Source organism: Pectinophora gossypiella, chromosome 29, assembly GCF_024362695.1.
Source record: "Pectinophora gossypiella chromosome 29, ilPecGoss1.1, whole genome shotgun sequence".
In the NCBI taxonomy this organism is placed as follows: domain Eukaryota; kingdom Metazoa; phylum Arthropoda; class Insecta; order Lepidoptera; family Gelechiidae; genus Pectinophora; species Pectinophora gossypiella.
In genome coordinates, this window is record NC_065432.1 from 5,787,109 (window position 1) to 5,814,620 (window position 27,512).

At 38.4% G+C, this 27,512-nt stretch overlaps 1 protein-coding gene across 7 annotated transcripts in view; it reads right to left on the reverse strand.

Moving 5' to 3' along the window:
* The window catches only part of LOC126379455 (guanine nucleotide-binding protein-like 1), a 343,035-nt gene that overhangs the window by 314,239 nt on the left and 1,284 nt on the right, over positions 1–27,512 (reverse strand). For 3 of the 7 annotated variants that reach the window (XR_007568334.1, XR_007568336.1, XR_007568335.1), the window contains exons 3-13: positions 27,228–27,372; positions 26,777–26,924; positions 26,271–26,411; positions 25,809–25,942; positions 24,344–24,417; positions 22,902–23,075; positions 21,463–21,665; positions 20,967–21,082; positions 19,835–19,969; positions 18,341–18,438; positions 16,759–17,534 (exon numbers count right to left, since the gene is read on the reverse strand). Coding sequence is in view for 4 of the 7 variants with exons in the window: in XM_050028216.1 (XP_049884173.1) it covers positions 17,338–17,534; positions 18,341–18,438; positions 19,835–19,969; positions 20,967–21,082; positions 21,463–21,665; positions 22,902–23,075; positions 24,344–24,417; positions 25,809–25,942; positions 26,271–26,411; positions 26,777–26,924; positions 27,228–27,372 (1,565 nt within the window). In the remaining 3 variants the exon portion in view is untranslated. Of the gene's footprint in view, positions 1–8,030; positions 17,535–18,340; positions 18,439–19,834; positions 19,970–20,966; positions 21,083–21,462; positions 21,666–22,901; positions 23,076–24,343; positions 24,418–25,808; positions 25,943–26,270; positions 26,412–26,776; positions 26,925–27,227; positions 27,373–27,512 lie in introns of those variants that run through there. The other 4 variants (XM_050028214.1, XM_050028213.1, XM_050028215.1 and 1 more) reach the window with 2 other exon arrangements.

Genomic DNA, 27,512 nt, shown 5'->3' on the forward strand with positions numbered 1-27,512 from the left:
ATAGGACCCCGATACCGGCCCCGCCGGAGTGGTCGACGATTTCCCTCATTCAGCGCTTATCGCTATCGACCCACTAGGGTCGATTAATTCTTTCAAATATTTTTCCTATCAGACGACGCCCTGAGCCGAGGTTCGCGCCCAACTGGGCACCCTCAGGCCTGTTGTCTTAAACGTTGTATCAGGTGAGAGCCTTCAGCGCTCCCCATTTGTCCGGCCAAGTAGTTCATGCCATCTGCGGCAAATCTACAATAAGTCACGTAAAAAAAAAGCTGTATTTACGGAAGTGGTAAATCAATGTGCTTCTACCAAATTGAATCGTGTTTCCCCATCATTAGTATTCACAAGGAGATCAGAGAGTGGAAAAATCAACATCCAGTTAACAGGGCCATTGTTTTAAGGGAAACGTTTTTTTACAATGAAATTCTGGACAATATTTTGAAATTGTCAGAAAATAAATTTAAAACTCATGTGAAGCGTACTTTATGTAATAATTGTAATTTTTACTAACAGAGATATAATCTTTTAATAAGACTTTATTTACTAACAATTGCTATGGGGAAACACCCGAAATAAATGTGTTTTTATTTCTTTATGTAAAAAAAAAGCTTATTGTAAGATTAATTCTTCTTCTATCGTGTGGATTGTGAGGTGGAGTACCAACCTCATCAACCCTGGTGTCAAGGTTACTATTGAGCCGCCAAAGGCCCCTGACATGGCTGATGTAACGACTACTTACTTACTTACATCAGTAAGTAGTAACCGGGACCAACGACTTAACGTGCCTTCCGAAGCACGGATCATTTTACTTTCGGACAATCAGGTGATCAGCCTGTAATGTCCTAACCAAACTAGGGATCAAAAAGTTATATTTGTGATATGTCCCCAAGCGGAATCGAACCCAGAACCTCCGGATCGTGAGCCCAACGCTCAACCACTGGACCATGGGGGTCGTTAGATTAATGATTAGCTAAATGATAAAAATGCCTGTGCCGTGTTTATCAAAACTTACAAGTCTACGTCACAAGCTACAAGTTACTTACAAGTATGTGTAAATTACGTTTATCAAAAAAGTACAGGGCTTGTAATAATTTTATTATACTTGTGAAATAAATATTGACACTTGTAGCATATAATTTACATAATTAATTTAATTAATTATTTAGTTTTAATAAACACATTCTTGTAATAATGAAAATTTTACAAGAAAAATCGTGATCATGGCACTTGCAACAGTGTCGAAATATCCGGAGTTTCATTCCTACTTTAAACGCGGTAAGAACCCGTTATTATGTGTTTTAATTTTACAAGAAAATTTCTTGTAATACAGGGCTTGTAAGTTTTGAAAAACACGGCACTTGTATTAATTGTGTTCCTCTAGTTATTAAATAACTTGTAATGTATACCTACATTGATTTAAAAGATGTGTTGCTGTTGCAGTTTCTTGTCATTTCTTCTCCTCAGCCATAACACCTTGCGAAATGACGTAAATTCAAAAATGTTACATTGACCTTCAACAAGTTTATCCATGATAATTCCGTTGAACAGATGATTTATTTTCTATTTTTATTGATTTTTATCAAAAAAGAAAACGAAATCAGAAGCAGAATCATTCAATCATTTCATTCGTTTTCCTTTTGAGTTTCGGATCCCTAAAAACAAGAATGGAAACTGACAGAGGGCAGCAGTAACTGTCAGTACTATTCAGAGGTGGAGGACAGGAGTCTCTACTCTGGGCGCCATCTCACTAGCGTCAGACAAAGTACTGCGGGGGGAAGGCAAGAGAGAAACCACTGCCCTATTTTTCCCTAAAACGTCGCATGGAGAATGCTACACCGTCAAGAGCGTGGCTCTTAAATTAATGGTAACAACAATAGTTACGTAATAGTTGATCACGCGTGTGGGTTGTGTCTGTCTACCCTTTAAAGCACAAAGCGTGAATATTATTCCAGGGACCTGTTTCATAAAACTAACAATTGTAAATTACAATGACAATTTGGTGTTCATTACGTAGCTAAATTGAAACTGCAAAATATTCATGATCACAAATTCAAATATATTGTCTTTATTCAGTAGGTAATATAGTTACACTTTGAATCGTCAGTTTTTACATAATCAAACGTCTCATCCGCCTAAAACTACTGCAGCTTCTCACAACCTGTATAGTCGGGGAAAAGAAGCTGCAAGAAAAACCTCGGCACAGGGCCCTAGACGTTCTTTAAAAAAAATAAACATAAAATATTGTTATACAATTGAGTAATTTAGCTGCCTAATATCAGTTCTCAGACAATTAATCCCATGCATTCATATCTTCTAAATAATAACTAACCGCTTATAACAACCTTTTTGGTAAAGTTTCTGTTTAACTACTGTCTTAAAACAGTTGAAAGGCAAATTCTGAATGTCAATTGGAATCTTATTGTAAAAACGTATACATTGCCCCTTAAAAGATTTAGTGATCTTATGTAATCAACTGACTTGTAAAGCAAGTTTATTTTTATTCCGGGTATTAACAATGTGCCGATCGCTATTTTTGCACACTCCACAATACCTATATATCAAATTGTCATTGTAATTTACAATTGTAAGTTTTATGAAACAGGACCTTTTTTTTGACGTGACTTATTATAGATTTGCCGCAGATGGCATTAACTACTTGGCCGGACAAAAAAACAAAAAGAAACAACAGGCCTGAGGGTGCCCAGTTGGGCGCGAACCTCGACTCAGGGCGTCGTCTGAGAGGAAAAATATTTGAAAGAATTAATCGACACTAGTGGGTCGATAGCGATAAGCGCTGAATGAGGGAAATCGTCGACCACGACGGCGGGGTCGGTATCGGCGTCCTGAAGTGTTTGGTGTCGCTAGCTGATTGGCTGACTTTATGGCTAGGCTAGAGTAATCGGGTCGTCGGGATCGTATATTACGTCCTTAGGACGACGATACTTTTCAAGAAACAGGACCCAGGTAGCTTCAAATGTAATGTCAGAGCCCTGTCCATTACGAACCCTAATTTAACCCCTCTATATTCGGACTACGGTTATTGTAACTCGAGCGTAAAATAACACAATTAACTGTTATGGAGGTATAACTGGGGGGTTAACTGAGGGTTAATTAGTTTGGTTAACTCTTGAAATTCTATAGTTTATGCCTACCTCAGATAAGATTATTCCATATCCACCTTCAAGAGTAGTGTGAGGGTATTTTTAATTGATGTATAACTTTAGAAGTTTTTACCTTCTCTATGTATCTTAAATATATAAAAGGAGAAACTGACTGACTGACATATCAACGCACAGCCTAAACGGCTAAACGTAGGCGCTTGAAATTTGGAAGGGACGTAGCTTAGGTACCGTAGAGGTGCACTAAGAAAGGAATTACCGGAATTCCCACGGGAACGGGAATTAGCGGGAAAAGTCCTTCCACGCGGACGAAGTCGCGGGCAAAAGCTAGTGTATTATACAGGGTGTTAGTGATATCGTAACGAAAACTTTGAGGGTTGGTTCAGGCCATGATTCTGAGTTGATATCAAGTATAATTAAAAAAAAAACTGAAAATAATTTAAAAACTCACTAACACCCTATCTACTTGTACGGCACTTGTGTGTACAGTCATGAGCAATATAATGTACCCACTTTAGGACTCTGTCGCACTAACATATTTGACATTTAGTGAGACTCGCAGTTCGATTTGTTAAACAATTTAATGTGACATGGTACCAAAGTGTATACATATTAATCACGAGCATTAATATGTATACACTTTGGTACCATGTCACATTAACTTTTTTGACAAAAAAAAGAAAAGAAGAAGCAAGAAGTATATTTGATTTGATTTGATTTGACAGGTTCGGTTTTTTTCAGAAGCGACTGCCTGTCTGACCTTAGTCACCTAGTGACCTAGGTCACATACCTCCGAAAATGCATTTCCTCACGATGTTTTCCTTCACCGCTGAGCACGCGATAATCATTCATGATCCAAACATGAATACGAAAACAAATTCGACAATCATTGGATTAATTAAAACACAATAACGGGTTCTTACCGCGTTTAAAGTAGGGATATGAGACTCCCGATATTTCGACACTGTTGCAAGTGCCATGATCACGGTAAGAACCCGTTATTATGTGTTAATTTAAAACAATCATTGGATTTTTTAAAAGTAATAACTCAAGTTTTAGATTTCCACGCTCGTAAATTTTCACACCGACTCATCCTGTCATTCACAGCACGGTTTACCCTGATAAGACCCGTATAACAGCTTTCAATAGAGAATTCAAACTGTGTTTCAACAATGGGTGATTTAGGCGTGTTTAAATCTCAAACTTGACAGCCCTATCTCCCTAGGGGTACTCCTTCGAACATCGAACGTCAATGTGGGACTTTTCAGGCTACGTTCTCCAAAAATAATATATATGGCGTTGTCGAGATTTCACCACCGCATAATTGACAACATTTCAAATTTTTAAGCCGTGGTTTTTTTGTGCTATTTCGAAAGTACTTGTTTAAATAGAAGACACGTATTTTTTCTTTTCAAGATTTTTCCACTAGAAGTTACAAAAAATATTTTTTGAAAATTGGATTCTGCCATTGATAGAATGAAGGCAGTATAATGTAATGTACCTTTGCATGCGTATTTAAAACAAGTCGCAAACAAAGTGTCATGTTATGTATGACATTTACTTTTTTTATAATTTTTATGTAAAGGTCTGAACTTATTATGCCTTCCTCTTCTGACCTCGTGGATTTTTCAATATATTTCTATTATTACTGAATTAAAAATCTGAAAAAATGTGTTTTGTGTAAATCATAGAAATATCTCGAAATGGTTTTCGATTTAAGGCACCTTAGTAAAAATGAAATGTTGTCAATTCCAGTACAGTTATGAGCAATATAATGTACCCACTTTAGGACTCTGTCGCACTAACATAATAATATTTGACATTTAGTGAGACTCACAGTTCGATTTGTCAAAAAAGTTAATGTGACATGGTACCAAAGTGTATACATATTGATGCTCGTGACCGTACCCGCCTAAAAAAAGTAACAACATACATACATACATACATAAACTCACGCCCGTAATCCCAAATGGGGTGGGCAGAGCCACAAGTAATCAAAGACAACTTGCAGCCACTGTTGATACGATGTCGTAAGCTGGATATGATGAACCTTATGGTGATAAGGGATCAGCCTATCGCCCATAACATTAGTCCATCATGTCAAAAGTAACAACAACATGGAATAAAGAATAATTCTACGTATTAATTAATTTCAGTCTAATGTCGTACGGCATCTTGCTGTGGGGTCATGCTGCAGATGTCAACAGCAATTTTGTTCTGCAAAAGCGAGCCATTCGGGCGATTTACAAATTGGGACCCAAGATATCACTTAGAAATAAATTTAAAGAAATTAATATTTTAACTTTGGCATCACAATATATCTTTGTAAACTTAATATATTATGTAAAAAAACACATAGGATTATTTGCAAAAAATAGCGATCGGCACATAGTTAATACCCGGAATAAAAATAAACTTGCTTTACAAGTCAGTCGATTACACAAGGTTACTAAATCTTTTAAGGGGCAATGTATACGTTTTTACAATAAGATTCCCATTGACATTCAGAATTTGCCTTTCAACTGTTTTGAGACAGTAGTTAAACAAAAACTTTCTACAAGAAAGGTTATTATAAAGTTAGTGATTATTTAGAAGATATGAATGCATGGGATTAACTGTCTGAGAACTGATACCAGGCAGCTAAATTACTCAATTGTATACCAATATATATTTTATTTTATTTTTTTAAAGAACGCCTAGGGCCCTGTGCCGAGGTTTTTCTTGCAGCTTCTTTTCCCCGGCTATACAGGTTGTGAGAAGCTGCAGTAGTTTTAGGCGGATGAGACGTTCGTTATGTAAAATTGACGATTCAAAGTGTAACTATGTTACCTATTGAATAAAGATATTTTTGAATTTGAATTTGTATAGAACGGTAACTCTCCGCCCGCACCAATTCGTAACGGGCGCAGGGCCAGATTTACCTCACCCCATTTGGGTGTTTAGAAATAAAAATTAAACCACGAAGGTTGTTATTGTTAAGTAATCGATCTTTATATTCAAATTCAAAAATATCTTTATTCTGTAGGTAACATAGTTACACTTTGAGTCGTCAATTTTTACACACCATCTAAATTTATTTTAAGTTACACCTCTTATTTTCTTATCCGCCGAAAATTAAAGAGACACGGGTATTCGACAGGCAACAAGATTTAAATAGAAATTTAAAAAACCCTCCTACAATTTTATATTGGCCAATAACCCGACAGAATTAAGTTGACAGCACACGTTAAACGGATTGCATATTAGCGAAATTCCTATATAATTCGCCCGGGTTATTCATTTATTTAAAATTAACAGTTGTCTATCTCCCGTCTCTTTCCTTTTCGGTGGTTAAAAAAATGACGGGTATAACTTAAAATTAGGTGTCTGCAGGAATCTAATACTAATGTATAAAAATATAAAATAATTACTTCAAAAAAAAATCATGACCGAAACTTGCTCATAAGGAGCTGTAAAAGTATTTTTCAGGCGAGTTTTCAGCAATATAAAACGGTTTATTTGGAGTTTAAAACGGCAACATTTAGTAACATTTTAAATTTTTTGTTTTTTTTGGTTTTGGTTTTTCCCGAAGGACAAGAGAAAACTATGCCCATACAGCCATGTCTTATGTATTTTTGTTGTCATATATATTTTTTGATTAATCAATTGATGAAAGGTGATGAATGATGAAACCTAAGCCCCCACCCTCGGAGCAGATTTTAACTCCGAATCCCAAACGAATTAACTCAAAGGTCCGCATAAACTTTCGAGTTATGAAGCGGCTTCTTGGCGCGAAGCGAAAATAGATAGGTACACTTTGTTTATTGAATATTATATTATAGGTATATATTCTGATATAAAAACACTATCGCGAATGTTTTCCGACTAACTTAATGCATTTTTCACAAATATTGTTAACTTTAACTTCTTGTATTTGGCTAAATGCGTAGCGAAGCCTTAAAAAAAATCTGTAAGCGGTTCAAAGTTCAAACGTCAAAACGGTCATCATTTTAAAATGTACCTTATCGCTTAAATAATTAGTGGAAGGGTACTCACAGGATTTGGTCTGTCGTTATCTTGTGACCCCAGGGTATTCTTGGAGCCTGTCGATGTGCTTTTCTATGTATTTCACACAAAATTATTAAATAACTTTTATCACGTTTTTTAAAGTTCTCGCAAAGATGCGCGCGCGATGACTGCGGTGTTTTTTTTATTATTTTTTTTAATTATTTGCCCATTCGGGCAGGCAAAGGGAACTTAGCCCATACAGCCTAGTCTTTGGTGATCGATGTTTTTTTAATTCGTTCGTGGATTAGGCCACAGATCATAATAATGATTAGGCTGAGGCGAAGATCATAACACCATACTGCCAACTTGCCAAGCAACTTAGAGTTGACTTAGAGACAATTATGTTTTAAGCCTTGTATGGATCAGGCTATGATCATTACACCATACTGCCAAGCAATAACGGTGTTGATTTCTTTTTTTTTGTCTTGTATGGTTCTTGGTTCAAACTAACAACGGATCGCCATTACTTTGGCAGTAAGAACATACTGCCGAAGAAATGAAGATACGTTGATAAAAAACAATTATTTTTTTAAAGATTTTTTAAGACTTGAACTAGAAGATTTTGGCCAGAGTTTTTATCAATTTATGAATAAAACAAAACATTTAAATAAATAATAATTTATTTCGCAATAAATACTAGTTTTACGTGAAAACAGTCGCTTGGATGTAGGTACATACACCCCTATAATGTTAATAATATTAATTATTACTAATAAATAAGCGTATAATAATCAAATAGCTTAACAATAATAAACTTAAAATTAATAGTTTTATTAGTTGCCTCGTATAATAAATAATAATAGTAATAAATGCAACAGGAAGGATAAAAATCTTATTTAAAAAAGTTTAGCTATTTTTTTCTTACATCGTCACCCTGTGCCGAGGTTTTTCTTGCAGCTTCTTTTCCCCGGCTATACAGGTTGTGAGAAGCTGCAGTAGTTTTAAGCGGATGATACGTTCGTTATGTGAAAATTGGATAGTTTCCTAGGTCAAAGATGAATTCTGAAATTCTGATTACTAAATAAACACAGATCTAAAACTGACAAAAACGTTTTCTGTTTTCTATTTAACTTATTTATGAATTTGAATAATAATTTAATAATAAGTGCGACATTTTGTCACGTTTTTCTATGACGTCATAAACCTATGACGTCACCATGAAACGCAACCGCAACATGAAAAGCAACCGCTTTTTCATATAAATTCCATTGTAATTTCGTGTTTTGACGTTTAGTAAAAAGTAACTGATTTGACTGGTTGGAAACTCTCCTATTGACGATTCAAAGTGTAACTATGTTACCTACTGAATATATTTATGAATTTGAATAGTGAACCACGCAGGCGCCTTATAAAATATCACATTGTAATGTGATTTTATTCAACGAAACCTCGTATTTTTTCAACGAGTGACTTTCCAATCGGCGTTCCCCAAAACACGATAGATGGCGTTGTTAAGTTTTTTCTTCGTTTAAACTTCTAATTTCATGGGTTTACCCAACAGACATATGCATCTTTTATCTTTGTTTTTGGTATAAATGATGACCCTTTTTATTACACCAAGGTACAATTACAATTTCCACCCATTATTATTCTGATCGAAACAAAGAAAAGCAATATAGGTAGCAACATCATTCTATACATAATGTGATCCAATTATCAAGCAACAATTCGTTTTATATGTTTTTTTTTATTTATTTATTTATTTATTATTATTACAAATTCTTATAGCTAATTTACACCACTATCCAAAACAGACCCAAAAGAGCGTGTTAACGCGATAAATTGTTTTTAATGCAGTGTTACAGTAGCAACCCAAAAAGACCGAAGCCTGTGATAGGGTTAGCTACAAATTTCGTCTTAAAACAATGACATAAATATACATATTCAGTAGGTAGACAGCGCGGCGTAATTTTAATACAAAAAAAAAACTTAAAATAGATATTAAAGGATTAGTAATAAATTTAAAATTATGTAGTTAGTAAATAATGCTAAAGTTAGTAACAACATTGTAAACAAATTATTTTAAAAGCTCAGAGTAAGCATACATAAAATCATCTAAATCCATGTTTAATAGAAACTGTTTTAGTTTAAAGTTGATGTTCTTAACATTATACGGCTGCGAGTTCAATATTCGGTCTCTAATGAGATCTATCTGCTGTTGCACTTCGTCTGGCAAATTCTCATACATTCGGGGTGCAATAGAGGAAAAATGTCTGCGTGCAGCTGCTGTGCGTCTGAAGGGAGTCACAAAGCGCCGCACAGTGTGAGCGCGTAAAACTCTTACAGGTTCGCTATCAGGTATAGCCTTAACATTCTTAGCCAGGTAAACCATTACCTGCCAAATATACAATTGCCTAGGAGAAAGTACTTTACTCAATAAATATAACTCCGTTGTAGGGAAAAGTCTAGGCTTTCTCAAGATTATTTTTAGATTGAGCTTCTGTGCCTTCTCTAGTGGGTCCATTACTACCCCACAGCAACCACCCCAGGACGATATTCCGTACAATAGAATGGATTGAGACAATGCACAATAGACTGTCATAAGGGTCTTAGGATCCAGGACATTTCTAAGTTCGAGATATATATACGAAGTTCTTTTAATCCGTTTCGCAATAGCCTTTACGTGCTCATCCCACTTCAAGTGCTGGTCAATTAGCACACCGAGGTATTTAACGCAGTAACATCTTTGTAATACTGGACACCTGCAATCCCCAACAAAACAGTCCCTGTTGTGGACCTTTAAAATAACCTGTTGCTTTGCTAACCCAGCTCTAGTCAACGAGTAGCACATATAGGTACTTTTTTCTTGATTTATGGACAAAAGGTTATCATCAAACCATGCTTTAGCTTGCCTCAAACCATTGGAGGCATCACGTAAAACAATTTCCCATGTAGCTCCAGAAAAACTGATGACTGTATCGTCCGCAAAGCAAATAGTTTTGGCCGTTGGTACTACGCCAGTTAACTCATTTATATATAAAATAAATAACAAGGGCCCCAAAACACTACCCTGTGGCACACCAAAGCTTATATCCAACGGTTCACTAACTACTTCACCAAGGCGTACACTTTGCGTTCGTGACTTTAAATAACTATGAAACCATTGCAATTGTTTTCCTATTATCCCATACTTTGTCAACTTCTCTAACAAAATTTTATGAGAAATGGTGTCAAACGCCTTACAAAGGTCAATATATACCGATATGACTTTTCGTTTCGAGTCCAGATTGTCAATAATAAAATGGGTTAAATCTGCAATAGCATCCGCAGTGCTACGTCCCTTTCTAAAACCAAACTGAGTGGGAGACAATAAACCGTTGGATTCCAGGTACTGATAAAGACGGTTCTTAACTACTTTTTCTATGATTTTGGAAATCGACGACAGCAATGATATGGGTCTATAATTCGATAAATTTGTACTATCTCCCTTTTTATATAAAGGTACAACAATGGCCTTCTTCAAGGAAGAAGGAAAAGTACTATTTTTAAGACTTAGGTTTACGATGTATCTTAAACAAGGTGCCAAAAAAGATTTATAAGTCTGTATAAACAATCCAGTTATGCCATCTGTACCATGTGAGTTATTTGGTTTTAGGGTAGAAATAATTTTTAATATCTCGTTATTATCACTTAGTCGTAAATTAAAACTAGTATTGCAAGAACATTCCGGTGCCACTTTAGATGCTAGATCATCCTCTGTCGTATCCAAATTCTGCAAATGAGCAATTGCAAGGTCCTTTCCCATATTTGTAAAATATCTATTAAAGACGTTTGCACCTATGTGTGGCTCTTCATTTACCAATATCCTATTGTTATTATGTACTATCTCCTTAATATCTGTACACTTGACATTATTTCTCCCCGATACCTCATCAATGAGAGACCAAGTTTTTAACGCATCCCCAAAATTCTCCTGAAACTTTAGCCGATAATATTTTGTTTTAGCTTTTTTTATTATACGATTACATATTTTTCTATAATTTAAATAGTCGTGTTTTAGAATAATGTTGTCAGGGTGCTTTTTGTATATTTTGTGTAATTTATCTCTGCGTCTAATACAAGCAAGTAAACTGGAGGTTAACCAAGGCTTTAATGTTTTCTTTCTCGAAGGAGACGTAATGTACCTAATTGAGGTATTTAGATTGATGTACTTATTAACAAGCTCTGTAAATGTTTCGACTGCTAAATCAATATTATTAGTTGCATAAATACTCTCCCATGTTTCGTTTTTGATATCTTTCAAAAGTCCCTCCTGATCAGTTCGTCTAATAGCAATGCGTTTATTGACTGTAGGTCGTGTAGTTATATTGTTTTCAATTTTACATAACAATAAACTATGGTCAGTTACCTTGGTATCGTACACTATGCATTTAATAGTGTGTTTTTTATTTCTGCTCATGCAATGATCTATACAAGTCTTGTCATGAGTAGGTACGGATATGACAGGACTAACTTTATAATGCGCAAGTAGTTCAATATAATCTCCAGCTTGTGGATGGCCGCCTGGTAAAGTGTCAATATTAACATCACCCATTAGTACTAGTTCCGGAATAAGTCTCGTCTCTTTAAGTGTTTTTTCTAAAGATTCTAAGAATATATCAATATTATAACTAGAAGGTGATCTGTATAAAGCTAGAATAGAGAGTTCTGACAGATTTATTTGTATACAGTTAGCACCGTATACTTCAATTTCTTTATAAGTAAAGTTATGACAGTTCTTAATAAACACCACCACACCGTCGTTCTGGATTGGGTTTATACGAGTCCACGCAGATGTGTAGCCTGGAATCGTCTGCAAAGGATCTCTAAGCTTGATTCTGCACTCTGTTAAAACTATCACGTCAAAATCAGTGTTAAAATCAAATAACGTAATTAGAAAGCTGTCGAAATTCTTATAGATTGATCTAATATTAATAGTAACAATTTTAAGCGAATTCGTTCCCTTCATAAACTGTTTACATGTATCTATGTTATCAGTTAAAATATCAGAATCCCTACTTGCTTGGTCATCTAAAATCTCGGACGTAATAAAATAATTATCATTAGCCATTTTCACTTATATAAAACATTAATTTGCGAACACACACACCCTTTGTTGAAGCAGATACATCTGAGACCAAAACGCTGATAGGACATGGATTCAGAATAAAGATACGTTCAAGAAAAACAATATATAGGTTTATACCACACACATGGATACAGAACTTGAAATAGACAACAAAATGACAACGGAACACCACCAGTCACTTGGACAAGTTTTCAAGAACCTTTTCATCTTTGACCCAAATGGGAGAACTCCCATCATTAGCTTTTACAAATATTTTTGCATTGGAGACCCAGCAGCTATACTTAAGTTCTCTGAGAGTTTTTTTACTCTTGAACAATAAGGTTTTCAATCTTTGAGTCAGATGCTCACAAACATATACAGCTGCCGGACTTCCTTCGTACCCCAATACATTGGTATTTAAGCGCTCTTTTGGATCTTTACATTTTTTATGAAACTCTCTACAAGCTCGTAGTACATCATTACGTGGTAGGATACTTTTAAATAGAACGATAATAGGCCTTGGTTTAGCTCCTGGACGTCCGCTTCTAAATAAAGTGTAGATATCGGATCTATCTATTTTCACATTGAGGATTGCACAAATATCTTCCAAGATTTTTAGTAGATCTTCACCTACACCTTTTATTTCCGGGACTCCTCTAATCTCCAAGTTACAAGATCGACTTCTACTTTCCATATCATCCATCTTGGCCTCCAGGAAAAGTACTTGTGACTGAAGGCTCTTGATTGTTGTGCAATTTTCTTCATTGTCTTTCATCAGCGTCCCTATTTTTTTGCTTGCAATGTCAAGTTTCTTTGTTAAATCATTACATTTTTCACCGTTTTTGGCTATGATATCTTCCATCACTCCAGTTTTATCCAATAGTTGCTTATATGTGGCTTCGAGTTTGGAGTTAACTTCCCTTAATAACTCAGCTTGAAAAGTTTGAATCCGGCTATCGATGTATACCTTTAACTCTTCTATTTTATTGAGCAGTACTTCATCTGCATTGAGCTTGCATTCAGATTTCTCCTTGGAATGAAGAGTGACATCGCTAACTGCTTCTGTATCGTCCTTACTTCTGTTACGTTGTCCTCCGCGCGTAATTGTCACGTTGTTAGCTGCGGACAACGGACTTACATTTTTTGATGTTGAAGAATTAGAAACCCGTGCTGCATTATTCGCATTAATCTCCTTTGTTTGCTTTGATACACCACATTTCGTAGTAGACGCCATCTTACGGTGATTTTAATAGTTTATCAATAATAATAACAATAAAAGAAGTTAAAAAAAAAAAAAAAAAAAACAACAAAACAAAGCATAAAAAAATATATAAATAAAAAAAGATAAAAAGGATGCCTCGACGCGGATTCGAACTCGGAGTCGTTATCGCACTGGTCGCTAATCCTACCACTCGACCAAACCTGCTGATGATAATTGTGTCGAAAAAGGCGTATAGGACAGTCAGAGTTTAAGTTTGTATGAAGGTAGTAATTATTTAAATATTGTATTATCTTATCACTAATATTTATCACTAATACACATTTCGATTCACTATTGTTTATATTTAGATGTTTCACTCAAATTAGGTTGGCACAGCTCACCAAACAGTACAAATAATAGTTTATGCGTCGATATTTTTGATGACAAAATGCACAGTGTTTCTTTGCAGAATTGTTGATAGTTTCCGTAACATAACCATGTCACTAATAGTATATGGTATTTTTTATTATAATATTATGGAATTGGCAATGTTTGCGAACTAGAAATATAACTGTATCTATTTTTAATTACAAAAATCTATGGAGCTAATGTTTATTGTTTATTTGCCGACTACCTACTCGTCTGCCATTGCATTTTTGAACAATTATGTACGCGAGCAATGTGAAAATAGGTAATTATCACGTTAAAAGTGAACAACGCGTGTGTGTCTATCGTGTGTTTGGGGAACGTCGATTGGAAACGACGGAATGGAAATCGGGAATCGGGGCTTTTATCGGTGTATAGTATACAGATGTTAGTGACATCGTAACGTATACTAAGGGGGATGATTCAGACCATGATTTTGAGTTAATATCAAGTGGGATTTTCCGTCGCAAAATTCATGATTTTCTTCTTAAGATTTTTTAAATTATTTTCCATTCTATACTTTTACGATTAAAAATTCCACTTGATATTAACTCAGAATAATAAGATGAATTATCCCTTTCAGTATTCGTTACGATCTCAGATAGCCATACAAGTAGGTATGGGTGTTAGTGACACGTAACGAATACTGAGAGGGATGATTCAGACCACGATGCTGAGTTGATCAAGATATCAAGTTGACATCATAAAAATTTTAGTGTTTTTTTTAATTATTTTCCATTCCATACTTTTGCGACGGAAAGTGCGAATAATTAGAAAACATACCAGGGCTTAGAGCAAGAGGACGCCAAAAACATGGGCAGATGGGCAGATGTGGTCAAAAAGAACCTGTGATGTCTCCGAGAACGACACGTCCGATAGAGCGAAGTGGAAGAGAAGTACGAAGAAGGCAGACCCCACCATCAGATGGGAATAATAAATGTCAAGGAGAGAGAGACTGCGACGGAAAATTTCACTTGATGTCAACTCAGAATCATGGACTGAATCATCCCTCAAAGTTTTGGTTACGATGTCACTAACACCCTGTATACTTATACACCAGTGCCTACCCCTTCCTGAAGACACCTCCTAATTTTATTTTAAGTTATACCCGTCATTTTCTTATCCGCCGAAAAGGAAAGGGACGGATGATTGACAGCTGTTGGTCCTGATGAGGACCGATCACATTGGATACCTGGTTGATGGTTGCGATGAGTGGTAGTGTGGAGTCTGTGCTTTTGTGCTGTCCTAAGTGCCCTAACACCTGCACCATTAAAGACCTTCACGGAGCCACTGACAATGCCGTAAGCGTGGCCAATTATTGGTCAGCAAACATTTAGTATCGATCGCCATCGACTCGCAAAGAAGAAGATTGGCAGCTGTTATTTTTAAAATGAATGAATAACCCGGGCGAATCAAATAGATATGGCGCTGGTATACAACCCGTTTGACATGGGCCGTCAACTTAATTCTGTCGGGTTATCGACCAATGCTAAATTTTGAGGCTTAACATTATCGTGTGTTCCGTAAATTTTATGCGTGTCAATTATCCGTCCCTTTCCTTTTCGGCGGATAAGAAAATGACAGGTATATTTTTTTGTAATAACTTTTTTTTTAATTAAAAAAAATATGTAACTTTTTTCTTACTTTTCTTCGACTGCGATTTATACTTCTATTTTAGCACCTTCAGGGTGGGCAGAGATCAGTACGTATATCAGCATATCAACTTAACAGTTGAGTCGACCGCTCTCAGCGATAAGTCCGTTACAAAATAATGCAATGGGAGGATTTCGTTTTTGGAATTAAACAAAAAACCTACATTGTTTTAAGTTTACATATATGTATATAATATGTTATATGGGTCATTCTTCATTTTTATCGACAATAAGAAGTAATTTTCTCGTTATATCGGATTTAACATCTTTCATTATAACGGCAATATGGTGGCGCGATGTCCGTACTTCACTCAGTACTCAGGCCTCACAGAATACCAGCGTCGCGGCTCACGCCGCGGCATAAGCTGAGTGAGGACCTTTTATACGGGACACCATCCACTACACATGGGTAAGCCGACATGAGGTCACATTTTAATTTAGGTATAAGTTTCTGTGTTCGTTTTCCATGTTTCTATATAGAAAATATTTCGTGTGTGCGTTAACTTCTAATGTGATGTCATTATAATGTATATATATGTAATCCGTGTCTGTGGTGTCCTAAATAATAAATGTTTCTTTCTTTCTTTCTTTCTTTCAATAAATATTTAAAAAAACATCATATAGAGATGTGTCTGTAGAGGAGTATTTAGTGTTTCTCTTTATCTTGGTAATATACTGTTCCTTGCAGGCGCATTGCAAAATATATTGTGACAGAGTGGCCCTTTTCATCGGAGACAGCATTTCGATTTACCACTCTGTCACAGAATTTTGTGAAAAACAACCAAGCTACGTTAATCACTAATCGAGGAACCGATTAGTATTTCGCTAGTATTTTAAGTATAATAAGATAACTATATTTTTGGACAATGGAAAGATTAAATAAAAATCTAAAACATGCTATGTTATAGCAGAGCGAAGGACAGATCATTGTCGATAAAAAAGAAGAACGACCCATATATACTATATATGTTTAGGTGTTTAAATTTACATTAGCCAGTAAGGGGCCGTCCATTAAGGCCGTCCATTAATCATGTGATGTTTTTTTTCCAACAGCCTCCGTGGTCTAGTGGTTAGAGCGTTACGCTCACGATCTGGAGGTCCGGGTTCGATTCCCGATGGGGACATTGTCGAAATCACTGTGTGAGACTGTCCTTTGTTTGGTAAGGACTTTTCAGGCTTGAGTCACCTGATTGTCCGAAAAAGTAAGATGATTCCGTGCTTCGGAGGGCACGTTAAGCCGTTGGTCCCGGCTATTGGCCGTAAAAACACCTCCACCAACCCGCAGTGGAGCAGCGTGGTGGAGTATGCTCCATACCCCCTCCGGTTGATTGAGGGGAGGCCTGTGCCCAGCAGTGGGACGTATATAGGCAGTTTATGTGTGTATTATGTTTTTTTTCCTCATTTTTAACCAAGCCCTGGTGATACATGGTGAGGTTCAAGACTACCCCCCTACCCCAAATCACGTGTATTTTTTAGTAAAAGATCATTCGCCCACTTCATAAATTCTCCTTTGACAATATATTTTTGTACGCGTTTGACGAAAATATAATTGCACGAAACGCCGCTTTCCGGTTCAGTATCGCGTTTGCCGAAACAAATAAATACTCGTGATATATTACTACACTACACCCCCCCTCAGCCCTTATGATATTTCGTAATTTTTTCATGGACCCCTACCCCCCTCTCGAGGCTCGCAGACGGCCCCTAAACAAAAAACCTATATTGTTTTAAGTTTACGCGGTTATTATCGTAATTAAAATACGTATAATAACGGGTTCTTACCGCGTTCAAAGTAGGGATATGAGACACCCTGAAAAGGCTAAAACAATAGGACACCTAGCTTACACTCTAGTCATCGCCAACCAAAGCCGCGAACTTATTTGCCATAGCCGCTAGTTCTTCACCGTTTTCTTCACTATCTTCATCAGATTCTTCTTCATCGGATTCTTCATCAGAATCTGAACTGATGACGACGTCGTCCTTAGTCGATTTTAGAGCTTGCACCCATTTGATGTCCTTTATTTCTGCGCAGGATTCGAATTTTACTGTTGGTGAAAAAAAAAAATTACATACACATTATACTCACGCCTATTTCCCACCGGGGTAAGCAGAGACTATGGAATTCTATTGCTTCGATCCTGACACACTTCTCTTGCTTCCTCCACATTCATCAATCGTTTCATACACGCACGCCGGTTCAGAGTAGATCGTACTAAACCTTTTCTAAGGACATCTCCAATTTGGTCAATTTACGTCCTTCTGGGTCTTCCTCTGCCAGCCCTACCACAGGTTTGGTCACATACCTCCGAAAATGCATTTCCCTCGTGTGGATTTCAAAACGATGTTTTCCTTCACCGCTGAGCACGTGGTAATTTATGATCCAAACATGAATTCGAAAACAAATTCGTCAATCATTGGTTTAGGCCTGTGCTTTCGAACCTGCGACCTCAAAGTGAGAGGTAAGCATTCTTCCACTCTTTCTCTCTTTAGAAAAACATGTTTCATTACTTTTTTTACATGTTTTACATCATCATCATCAGCCCATTAACGTCCCCACTGTTGGGGCACGGGCCTTCCCTATGGATGGATAGGGAGATCGGGCCTCAAACCATCACGCGGGCCCAGTACCGATTGATGGTTATTAACGACTGCTAATGCAGCCGGGACCTTCCGTGCCTTCCGAAGCACGGAGGAGCTGGAGATGAAAACTTATTTTTGTGGTCACCCATCCAATGACCGGCCTTTGCGAAAGTTGCTTAACTTCAACAATCGCAGACCGAGCGCGTTTACCGCTGCGCCACCGAGCTCCTCTTTATAGAAATATTTTCTTTCTTTCTTCCTTTCTATATACCTCTGTTAGCAGTGAAGCCTGGTGGCCGCAGCCACAGACAGATCTTGCCATCCAGCGCCATCCGGAGTAGACTGTTCGCAGCTCGGTATGTATCCAACCTATAAACATACACAGGGTGTTAGTCAGAGATGTTAGGGTGCTCCGTAATCGTAACCAAAACTCATCCGTAAATATAAAAAATCATCCGTACCCGTAACCGAACCCGAAATAAATCATAAAAAAAAAATTAAAAATAATTGAATTTGTAAAATTCTTCCCGTACATTTAAAACATAAATACCTGGCTATTAACCACCATGGCAATCAAGAGCATGACCAACTATCTTTAGCAAGCCATAGTTATGGCACGAGGTCGGTGTGCGCGGGCAAATTCGAAGTCCCTAGAGTTAATAATTACTATGGCGATAGAACTCTAAAAAAGAGACTTCCCTACTTACTGAATAGTTTGCCTGAGAACATCCGTCTAGAACCAAATAAAAGTAAATATAAAAAATTACTTAAACAACACCTTCTAGACTCGTGTCCTAGCTAACTTATTATTCCTAGTTAACTTATGTTATTAATTGACTATTAGATATAAGTTCATATTATTAGTAGAGACTCTTTCCTGCAGACAAACTGTTTAAACAGTTTTGCAGGGCATTGATAATTGTATTTTTAGTATTAAGATTTAATAAATAAATAAAAGAAAAAAAAAATGTTTCGGATAATATCGGATTGGGGCGGAGCCTAATTGAGAGAAAGAATGAGGGTAGACAGATATGTTTGCCCGTTAAAAAATAACGTTGCGTTTCAGATCAACCCCATCTATGTTGTATAGGCGGAACTGCAAAAGCGAGCCATTCGGGCGATTTACAAATTGGGACCCAAGATGTCACTTAGAAATAAATTTAAAGAAATTAATATTTTAACTTTGGCATCACAATATATCTTTGAAAACTTAATATATGTAAAAAAACATATAGGATTATTTGCAAAAAATAGCGATCGGCACATTGTTAATACCAGGAATAAAAATAAACTTGCTTTACAAGTCAGTCGATTACACAAGGTTACTAAATCTTTTAAGGGGCAATGTATACGTTTTTACAATAAGATTCCCATTGACATTCAGAATTTGCCTTTCAACTGTTTTAAGACAGTAGTTAAACAAAAACTTTACAAGAAAGGTTATTATAAAGTTAGTGATTATTTAGAAGATATGAATGCATGGGATTAACTGTCTGAGAACTGATACTAGGCAGCTAAATTACTCAATTGTATACCAATATTTTATGTTTATTTTTATTTTTTTAAAGATCGTCTAGGGCCCTGTGCCGAGGTTTTTCTTGCAGCTTCTTTTCCCCGGCTATACAGGTTGTGAGAAGCTGCAGTAGTTTTAGGCGGATGAGACGTTCGTTATGTAAAATTGACGAATCAAAGTGTAACTATGTTACCTACTGAATAAAGATATTTTTGAATTTTGACTAATTAGTCCCAGACAAGAAGTGTTTACCTAGCAGCCTTAGCAGTGAGGTATCCCCTCTTCTTGGCCCAGCCGTCACAAATGTCTCGCGGAGACCAGGTGTCGTCGTTCTCAGGGTGGTCTATCTTCAGGAGTTTGGGAAGGTTTATACGCTCTGCTATATATCTGAAAGAGAAATATGTTTTAATAATTAAAACACATAATAACGGGTTCTTACCGCGTTTGAAATAGGGATATGAGACTCCCGATATTTCGACACTGTTGCAAGTGCCATGATCACGGGATGGCTGACTGTCATCCCGGTCATCAGTCATCCCGTGATCATGGTACTTGCAACAGTGTCGAAATATCGGGAGTCTCATATCCCCATTTAAACGCGGTAAGAACCCGTTATTATGTGTTTTAATAACCACGTAAACTTAAAAAAAATAATGTTTTATTGTTATACTTTTTGAGTTATTAATTTATCTCAAGTGCAGTTTTCACTAACACAGTTGTCTTGACCATTATAGACGGCGATACGGCTCACCTATCACGTTGGTCTAACAGAAAGCTCGGTGAGGCGTGGGTACTCAGTTCAGCTTGCCTCTGACTGCCCCAATTGGGATATAGGCGTGAGCTTATGCCTGTGGTACACCCGCTTGCTCCTCAAGATTTATCTCAAGTGCAGTTTCCACTAACACAGTTGGCTCGACCATTATAGACGGCGATACGGCTCACCTATCACGTTGGTCTGACAGAGAGCTCGGTGAGGTGTGGGTACTTAGTTCATCTTGTGATGGATGTATATCTTCGTGAGCTTATGTAATTTTTTTTTAATATATTATTTCAATTGTATATTCTTCTTCTATTGGTTGGTAAGATCAATGACCAACCCCATCAACCCTGGTCTCAGGGTTACTATTGAGCCGCCAAAGGCCCCTGACATGACTCATGTAACTACTACATACATCAATAAGTAGTAAGCGGGACCAACGGCTTAACATGCATTCCGAAGCACAGATCATCTTGCTTTCAGACAATCAGGTGATGAGTCTGTAATGTCCTAACCAAACTAGGGATCACAAAGTGATTTTTGTGATATGTCCCCACCGGGATTCGTAGGACCTCCGGATCATGAGCCCAACGCTCAACCACTGGACCATTTAATCAGTAAACATACCTGATAGTGGTATACGGTTCCCGTAGCTGAGCGATAGGATACGACCCCATGAGGATCTGTATGGGCCGAGGCACCTTCGACGGGAACACCAGCCCAGGGCAGTCGCACAGGCGGACCTGGGGAATAAAATAAAAATATTTATATTATGAGGAGCTCGGTGGCGCAGCGGTAAACGCGCTCGGTCTGCGATTGTTGAAGTTAAGCAACTTTCGCAAAGGCCGGTCATAGGATGGGTGACCACAAAAAGAAAAGTTTTCATCTCGAGCTCCTCCGTGCTTCGGAAGGCACGTTAAGGCGTTGGTCCCGGCTGCATTAGCAGTCGTTAATAACCACCAATCCGCACTGGGCCCGCGTGGTGGTTTAAGGCCCGATCTCCCTATCCATCCATAGGGAAGGCCCGTGCCCCAGCAGTGGGGACGTTAATGGGCTGATGATGATGTTGATGATTCAGTAAGTGTGTAGCCAGTGAGTAAGTGAGTAGTCAAAAGGTACCCACCTGTGGCGTCAAGAATATGGTCTGGAAGTGCTTCGTGTGTCCTGGTGTTTTGGACACAGACACCACTTTCTTGCCCATGATGGCGTTCAGTAGGGATGACTTCCCAACGTTGGGCTGGCCAACGCATCCTATGGTAAGAATGCCGTTCTTGTATTTCTCGTGCTGATAGAATGTCGTGTCTGCTTTCTCGAGGATCGTTTCACCTGTTTTGAAAGAAAATAAAATAGCAAGGTATTGGTGCTAATGCCTGCAGACGCCCCGTCCAATTTTATTTTATGTTATACCTGTCATTTCCTTATCCGCTGAAAAAGAAAGATTTAGGTTTCCCAGCTAAATATTAATGTGTGTATATTTTAATGTTGTAAATGTATATGGGTTGTTCTTCTTTTTTATCGACAATGATCTGTCCTTCGTTCTGCTTCTGATAAGTTATGTTTTAGAATTTTATTTCATGTTTTGATTGTCCAAAAATATAGTTATCTTATTATACTCAAAATACAAGCAAAATACTAATCGGTTCCTCAATTAGTTATTAACGTAGCTTGATCGTTTTTCACAAAATTATGTGACAGAGTGGTAAATTGAAATGCTGTCTCCGATGAAAAGGGCCACTCTGTCACAATATTTTTTGGAATGCGCCTGCAAAGAAAAGTATGTTACCAAGATAAAGAGAACCACTAAATAGTCCTCTACAGACACATCTTTATATGATGTTTTAAAATATTTATTGTCGGTATAATTTTAAAGATGTTAAATCCGATAAATCGAGAAAATGTCTTTTTATTGTCGATACAAAAGAAGAACGACCCATATGTGTGTCGTAGATTTTAGCTGAATAGACTTTATTATTATTACGAACGACTCATCCTCCTAAAACTACTGCAGCTTCTCACAACCTGTATAGCCGGGGGAAAGAAGCTGCAAGAAAAACCTCAATACAAAGGAGTATAAACATTGTTTTAAGTTTACGCGGTTCTTAAATTATGGATCTACCTACTCCAATCCAATCTCGTCAGTCATCCCGTGATCATGGCACTTGCAACAGTGTCGAAATATCAAAAATATAAAAAAGAAAGAAAGGAGAACATGAAACAGTAGGACTAGGGCCCTGTGCTGGGAGGTTTTCTGGCCACGTCTTTCCCTCAGCGTTACAGATTCCGATGTGGTAGTAGTTTTACAGCTAGTTACATAATAATGTAATTTAATTGTTGACGTTCAAAAAGCGCTAACTTTGTAATTCAATTTTGAAAAATAAATATTTATGAATATTTTTTTTGAATCGGGAGTCTCATATCCCTGCTTTAAACGCGGTAAGAACACGTTATTATGTGATTTAAAGGAGTTTAAGTTTTCGCCATCGCCGCCACCACGTCACGACAGGAGACACCTCCACTTACAGTGCGGCATGTGACGTACAGACAGAAGGATTATAGACTCACCAACTTCAGTAGCTTCATCCTCATCGAACTCCACCTGGCTCTCTTCTTTAATCTTCTTCTCCCACGAAGAGAGATCCACCCCCCCTCTGACGATGTCCTTGCAAGCTTCCAATATCTTGGTGGCTCCTTCCACGCACATGCGCTGTTTGCCCTTACGACGACGGACGACCAGACCTGGGGGGTTAAAATGGCCACATCGACGCAATTCATCTAAGAAAGCATCATTCATAAAACACTGTTTCTGTGATAAAGTCCCATAAAACTCTTTATTTTTCACTTTCCTTCCACCGACTGTAATTGGAATACCATTTTATTTAAGTCTATAAATTATGTAATACAAACTGGATTTAAAGAAAAGAAAGGAAAACATGAAACAGTAGGACTAGGGCCCTGTGCTGGGAGGTTTTCTGGCCACGTCTTTCCCTCAGCGTTACAGATTCCGATGTGGTAGTAGTTTTACAGCTAGTTACATAATATGTAATTTAATTTATTGACGTTTAAAAAGCGCTAACTTTGTAAGCCAATTTTGAAAAATAAATATTTTTTAAATTTTTGAAAAAGCAATATTGCAATTTGACATTTGCGCATATAAAAGTATTTGCGCAATGCAAACAAATGTCAAATAGCAATATTGCTTTCTTAAATGAATTGCTGACCAATAATTGGCCACGCTTAGTGGCTTCGTGAAGGTCTTTAATGGTGCGGGTGTTAGGGCATTTAGGACAGCACAAAAGGTGAGCTATAGTTTGTGGTGATACTCCACACTCGCACTCATCTCAACCATCAACCAGGTATCCCCGCCTGCAGAGATTATCCTTGCAGCGGCCAACCTGTGTCCGGAGCCTGTTTAAAGACCACCATGTCGACCACGCTAGATTGCTTCCAGGAGGGAGGCTTTCCGACTTTGTGGCTTTTTTAACCCCCCTGGTTGATAGATTTAACGTGTTTTCTAATACTGATGATAAATAATTGAATACTGTACCTATTGTAACCTTAATTATCTTATATTAATTCGCATCTGATGTATATCAGAAAGTAGTAACCGGGACCAGCGACTTAACGTGCCTTCCAAAGCACGGATCATCTTATTTTTCAGACAATCAAGTGATCAGCCCAAACTGAGGATCACAAAGATGAGTTTTGTGATATGTCCCTACCGGGATTCGAACCCGGGACCTACATTAGTGACATTGTAACGAATACTCAGGGGATGATTCAGACCATAATTCTAAGTTGATATCAAATGGAGTTATCTGTCGCAAAATTCATGTTTTTTTTTTTGTTTCTTTTTTCAATTATTTTCAATTCTATACTTTTACGACGGAAAATTCCACTTGATATCAACTCAGAATCATGGTCTGAATCATCCCTCAAAGTTTTCGTTATGGTGTCACTAACTACCCTGTATGCTTCGTTCATGACAGGAGCCAGGACCAACTAACCTTGGTCTCCGGAACTGTGCGCGAGGTTATACCCAGGACAGGATGTGAGATACACCACCCGCAACCCGGGACATCTGTACAAAAAAACATACATAACATAAACAGCCTATATACGTCCCACTGCTGGGCACAAGCCTCCCCTCAATCAACCGGAGGGGGTATGGAGCATACTCCACCACGCTGCTCCAATGCGGGTTGGTGGAGGTGTTTTTACGGCTAATAGCCGGGACCAACGGCTTAACGTGCCCTCCGAACCACGGAATCATCTTACTTTTTCGGACAATCAGGTGATTCAAGCCTGAAAAGTCCTTACCAAACAAAGGACAGTCTCACAAAGTGGTTTCGACAATGTCCCCATCGGGAATCGAACCCGGACCTCCAGATCGTGAGCCTAACGCTCTAACCACTAGACCATGGAGGCTGTTCAAAAAAAAAGAAAGATTAATTTATTTAATACTTACTCTGGTTTATGAAACCGTATTAGATAAGGTTTCAAACTCCGTTGTAACAATTAATAAATAAAAAAAGCCAATCAAGTGCGGCAAATCAAGCCCTATTTCAGTCATCATTCCCTTCATCACCAGCCCATTAACGTCCCCACTGCTGGGGCACGGGCCTTCCCTATGGATGGATAGGGAGATCGGGCCTTAAACCACCACGCGGGCCCAGTGCGGATTGATGGTTATTAACGACTGCTAATGTAGCCGGGACCAACGACTCAACGTGCCTTCCGAAGCACGGAGGAGCTCGAGATGAAAACTTTTTTTTGTCACCCATCCTATGACCGGCCTTTGCGAAAGTTGCTTAACTTCAACAATCGCAGACCGAGCGCGTTTACCGCTGCGCCACTGAAATCCTCATTTCATTCCCTTATATAAGAAAAATCCCCTACATGTCCTTGCTTTCAAAATTATCCGCTATTACAAAAGTCATCCCCTATTCCAGAAATCATGAAAAATTAATATGTATGGGTACCGCGCAGACGTACGATCAAATATTTAGAACATCGGTCTCCAATTTAAAAAATCGTAAACTAAACTTTTAAATAATAAAAACTACGGTCCGCGCGCAGCCTTCACGATTCAAGTCTAAACTATGTTCGACGGGGTGACGTAAACCTAGTTCAGCCGCTGGTGGGGCGGCGGAGAGTTGCCGTTCTATACGTAGTATTTTTTTTTTTATTAAAATGGGTTTGCTCTTGACTTCGTCCTTCCACGAGGAGAAGAGATCGACGTTGGAACGAGCTTACCCAGAAAATGCCTATACACCCGTGATTTAAAGGACCCCAGGTTATAAGATACAGGAAATACCGACGCCGGCAGCCCATTCCATTCCTTGGCTGTGCGCATTATGAAGGATGATTAGTGGTAGGTCAACCAAGTGAGGATGGTAACCCGCCGTACGTCTGGATGTCCGTATTGTATGGTACAGACCTGATGTATATGCTGTTTATGAATGTATATACCTGTCAGTGAGATACTGCTTCCAGGCAGCCACCACCGCCGCTGGCACCAGGTCTATCTTGTTAAGCACCAAGATCATGTCCTTCTTCTGGTCTACAACCACATACTCGTAGAGGGACGGAGGGAACATCATACCCTAGACAAAAAAATAAATTACTTAGTTAATCTGACATGCTAATCTAAATTAGATTGAGTCACTAAATTGACTTGACCTGAGTCACTAAATTCACCTGACTTGGGTCACTAAATTCACCTGACCTGGGTCACTAAATTGACCTCACCTGGGTCACTAAATTGACCTGACTAGGGTCAGTAAAATTGACCTGACTAGTCATAAAGTTGACCTGACTAGAGTCACTAAATTGACCTGACCTGAGTCACTAAATTTACCTGACATGACACAAGTCAGTCAACTGACCTGACTTGAGCCAATAAACAAACTTAAGCTGACACAAGCTACTCACAGCGTATCTCACGTCGACCACCAGCAGTGCTATGTCGCACATCTCCAGCACGCGCCACAGCTGCCGCCATGTCTCCAAGTTCAGTTCCCAGTACGACATGTCCTGCCAGTGCGGCGACGACTGGAGGGCTTGCACATATTCCTGTTGCACGAGAGAAAGTTTTTTTTTTTGACGTGACTTATTGTAGATTTGCCGCAGATGGCATTAACTTTGCCAGACAAATGGGGAGCAATGAAGGCTCTCACCCGGTACAACGTTTAAGACAACAGGCCTGAGGGTGCCCAGTTGGGCGCGAACCTCGGCTCAGGGCGTCGCTAGGATCGATTAATTCTTTCAAAATGGGGTAGGAAAATTAATGTTTGTTTTTAGTTTTTGGTGTAAGTAAATAGCCGTTAAATGAGCCATGTCAGGGGCCTTCGGCGGCTCAATAGCAACCCTGACACCAGGGTTGATGAGGTTGGTTGAGGTTGGGTTGGTAAGAAGACTCATATGTGGCCTATACCTACCGTAAAATACTTATGCTCCTGCGCATCCAGCTGCGCGGCGGTCATGCTGAAGTCCCACGGCGGCCGTTTGGGGAAGGAGAGCTCGCTAGGGAACATCGCCGACACGTCCACCTCCATGGCTTCTTCGGACACCGGGTTCAGGGCTTTCCTGCGGGGAGAAAGTTCAAATTCAAAAATTCCTTAGGCAAAGGATTGGTCAACCAGATAAAATAAACTAAAAGCCTTACATGATAGTGGCTGCGTGCTTCGGAAAGCACGTTAAGCCGTTGGTCCCGGCTGCATTAGCAGTCAATAATAACCATCAATCCACACCGTGTGATGGTTTAAGGCCTGATCTCCCTATCCATCCATAGGGAAGGCCCGTGCCCCAGCAGTGGGGACATTAATGGGCTGATGATGTAATGTTGTATGACTCTGCCAACCACCAATTGCATTTATGCTATAAACTCACAGAGCTTCCTCCTTCTTCAACTTCAGCTCTTCATCGGTCTCCCTGTAGAACTTCAGGGCGTATCTGTTGACGTCGCCGCGGCCACGACTGCGGGGCTGGTAGTTCATTGCCGTCACGTCATAGTCGCCTGTCGTGCCGCCCGTCGCTGTTGGAAGATTTTAAAAAACTGTCAATTTCAATGATGAAATGAAGGAACAGACCTGCTTATGGTCTTCAGACCGATTGGAAGTGGTCACAAAATAAGAAAAAAAATTTCAATTAATGTTACGTTAAAGGTGTTGGGAC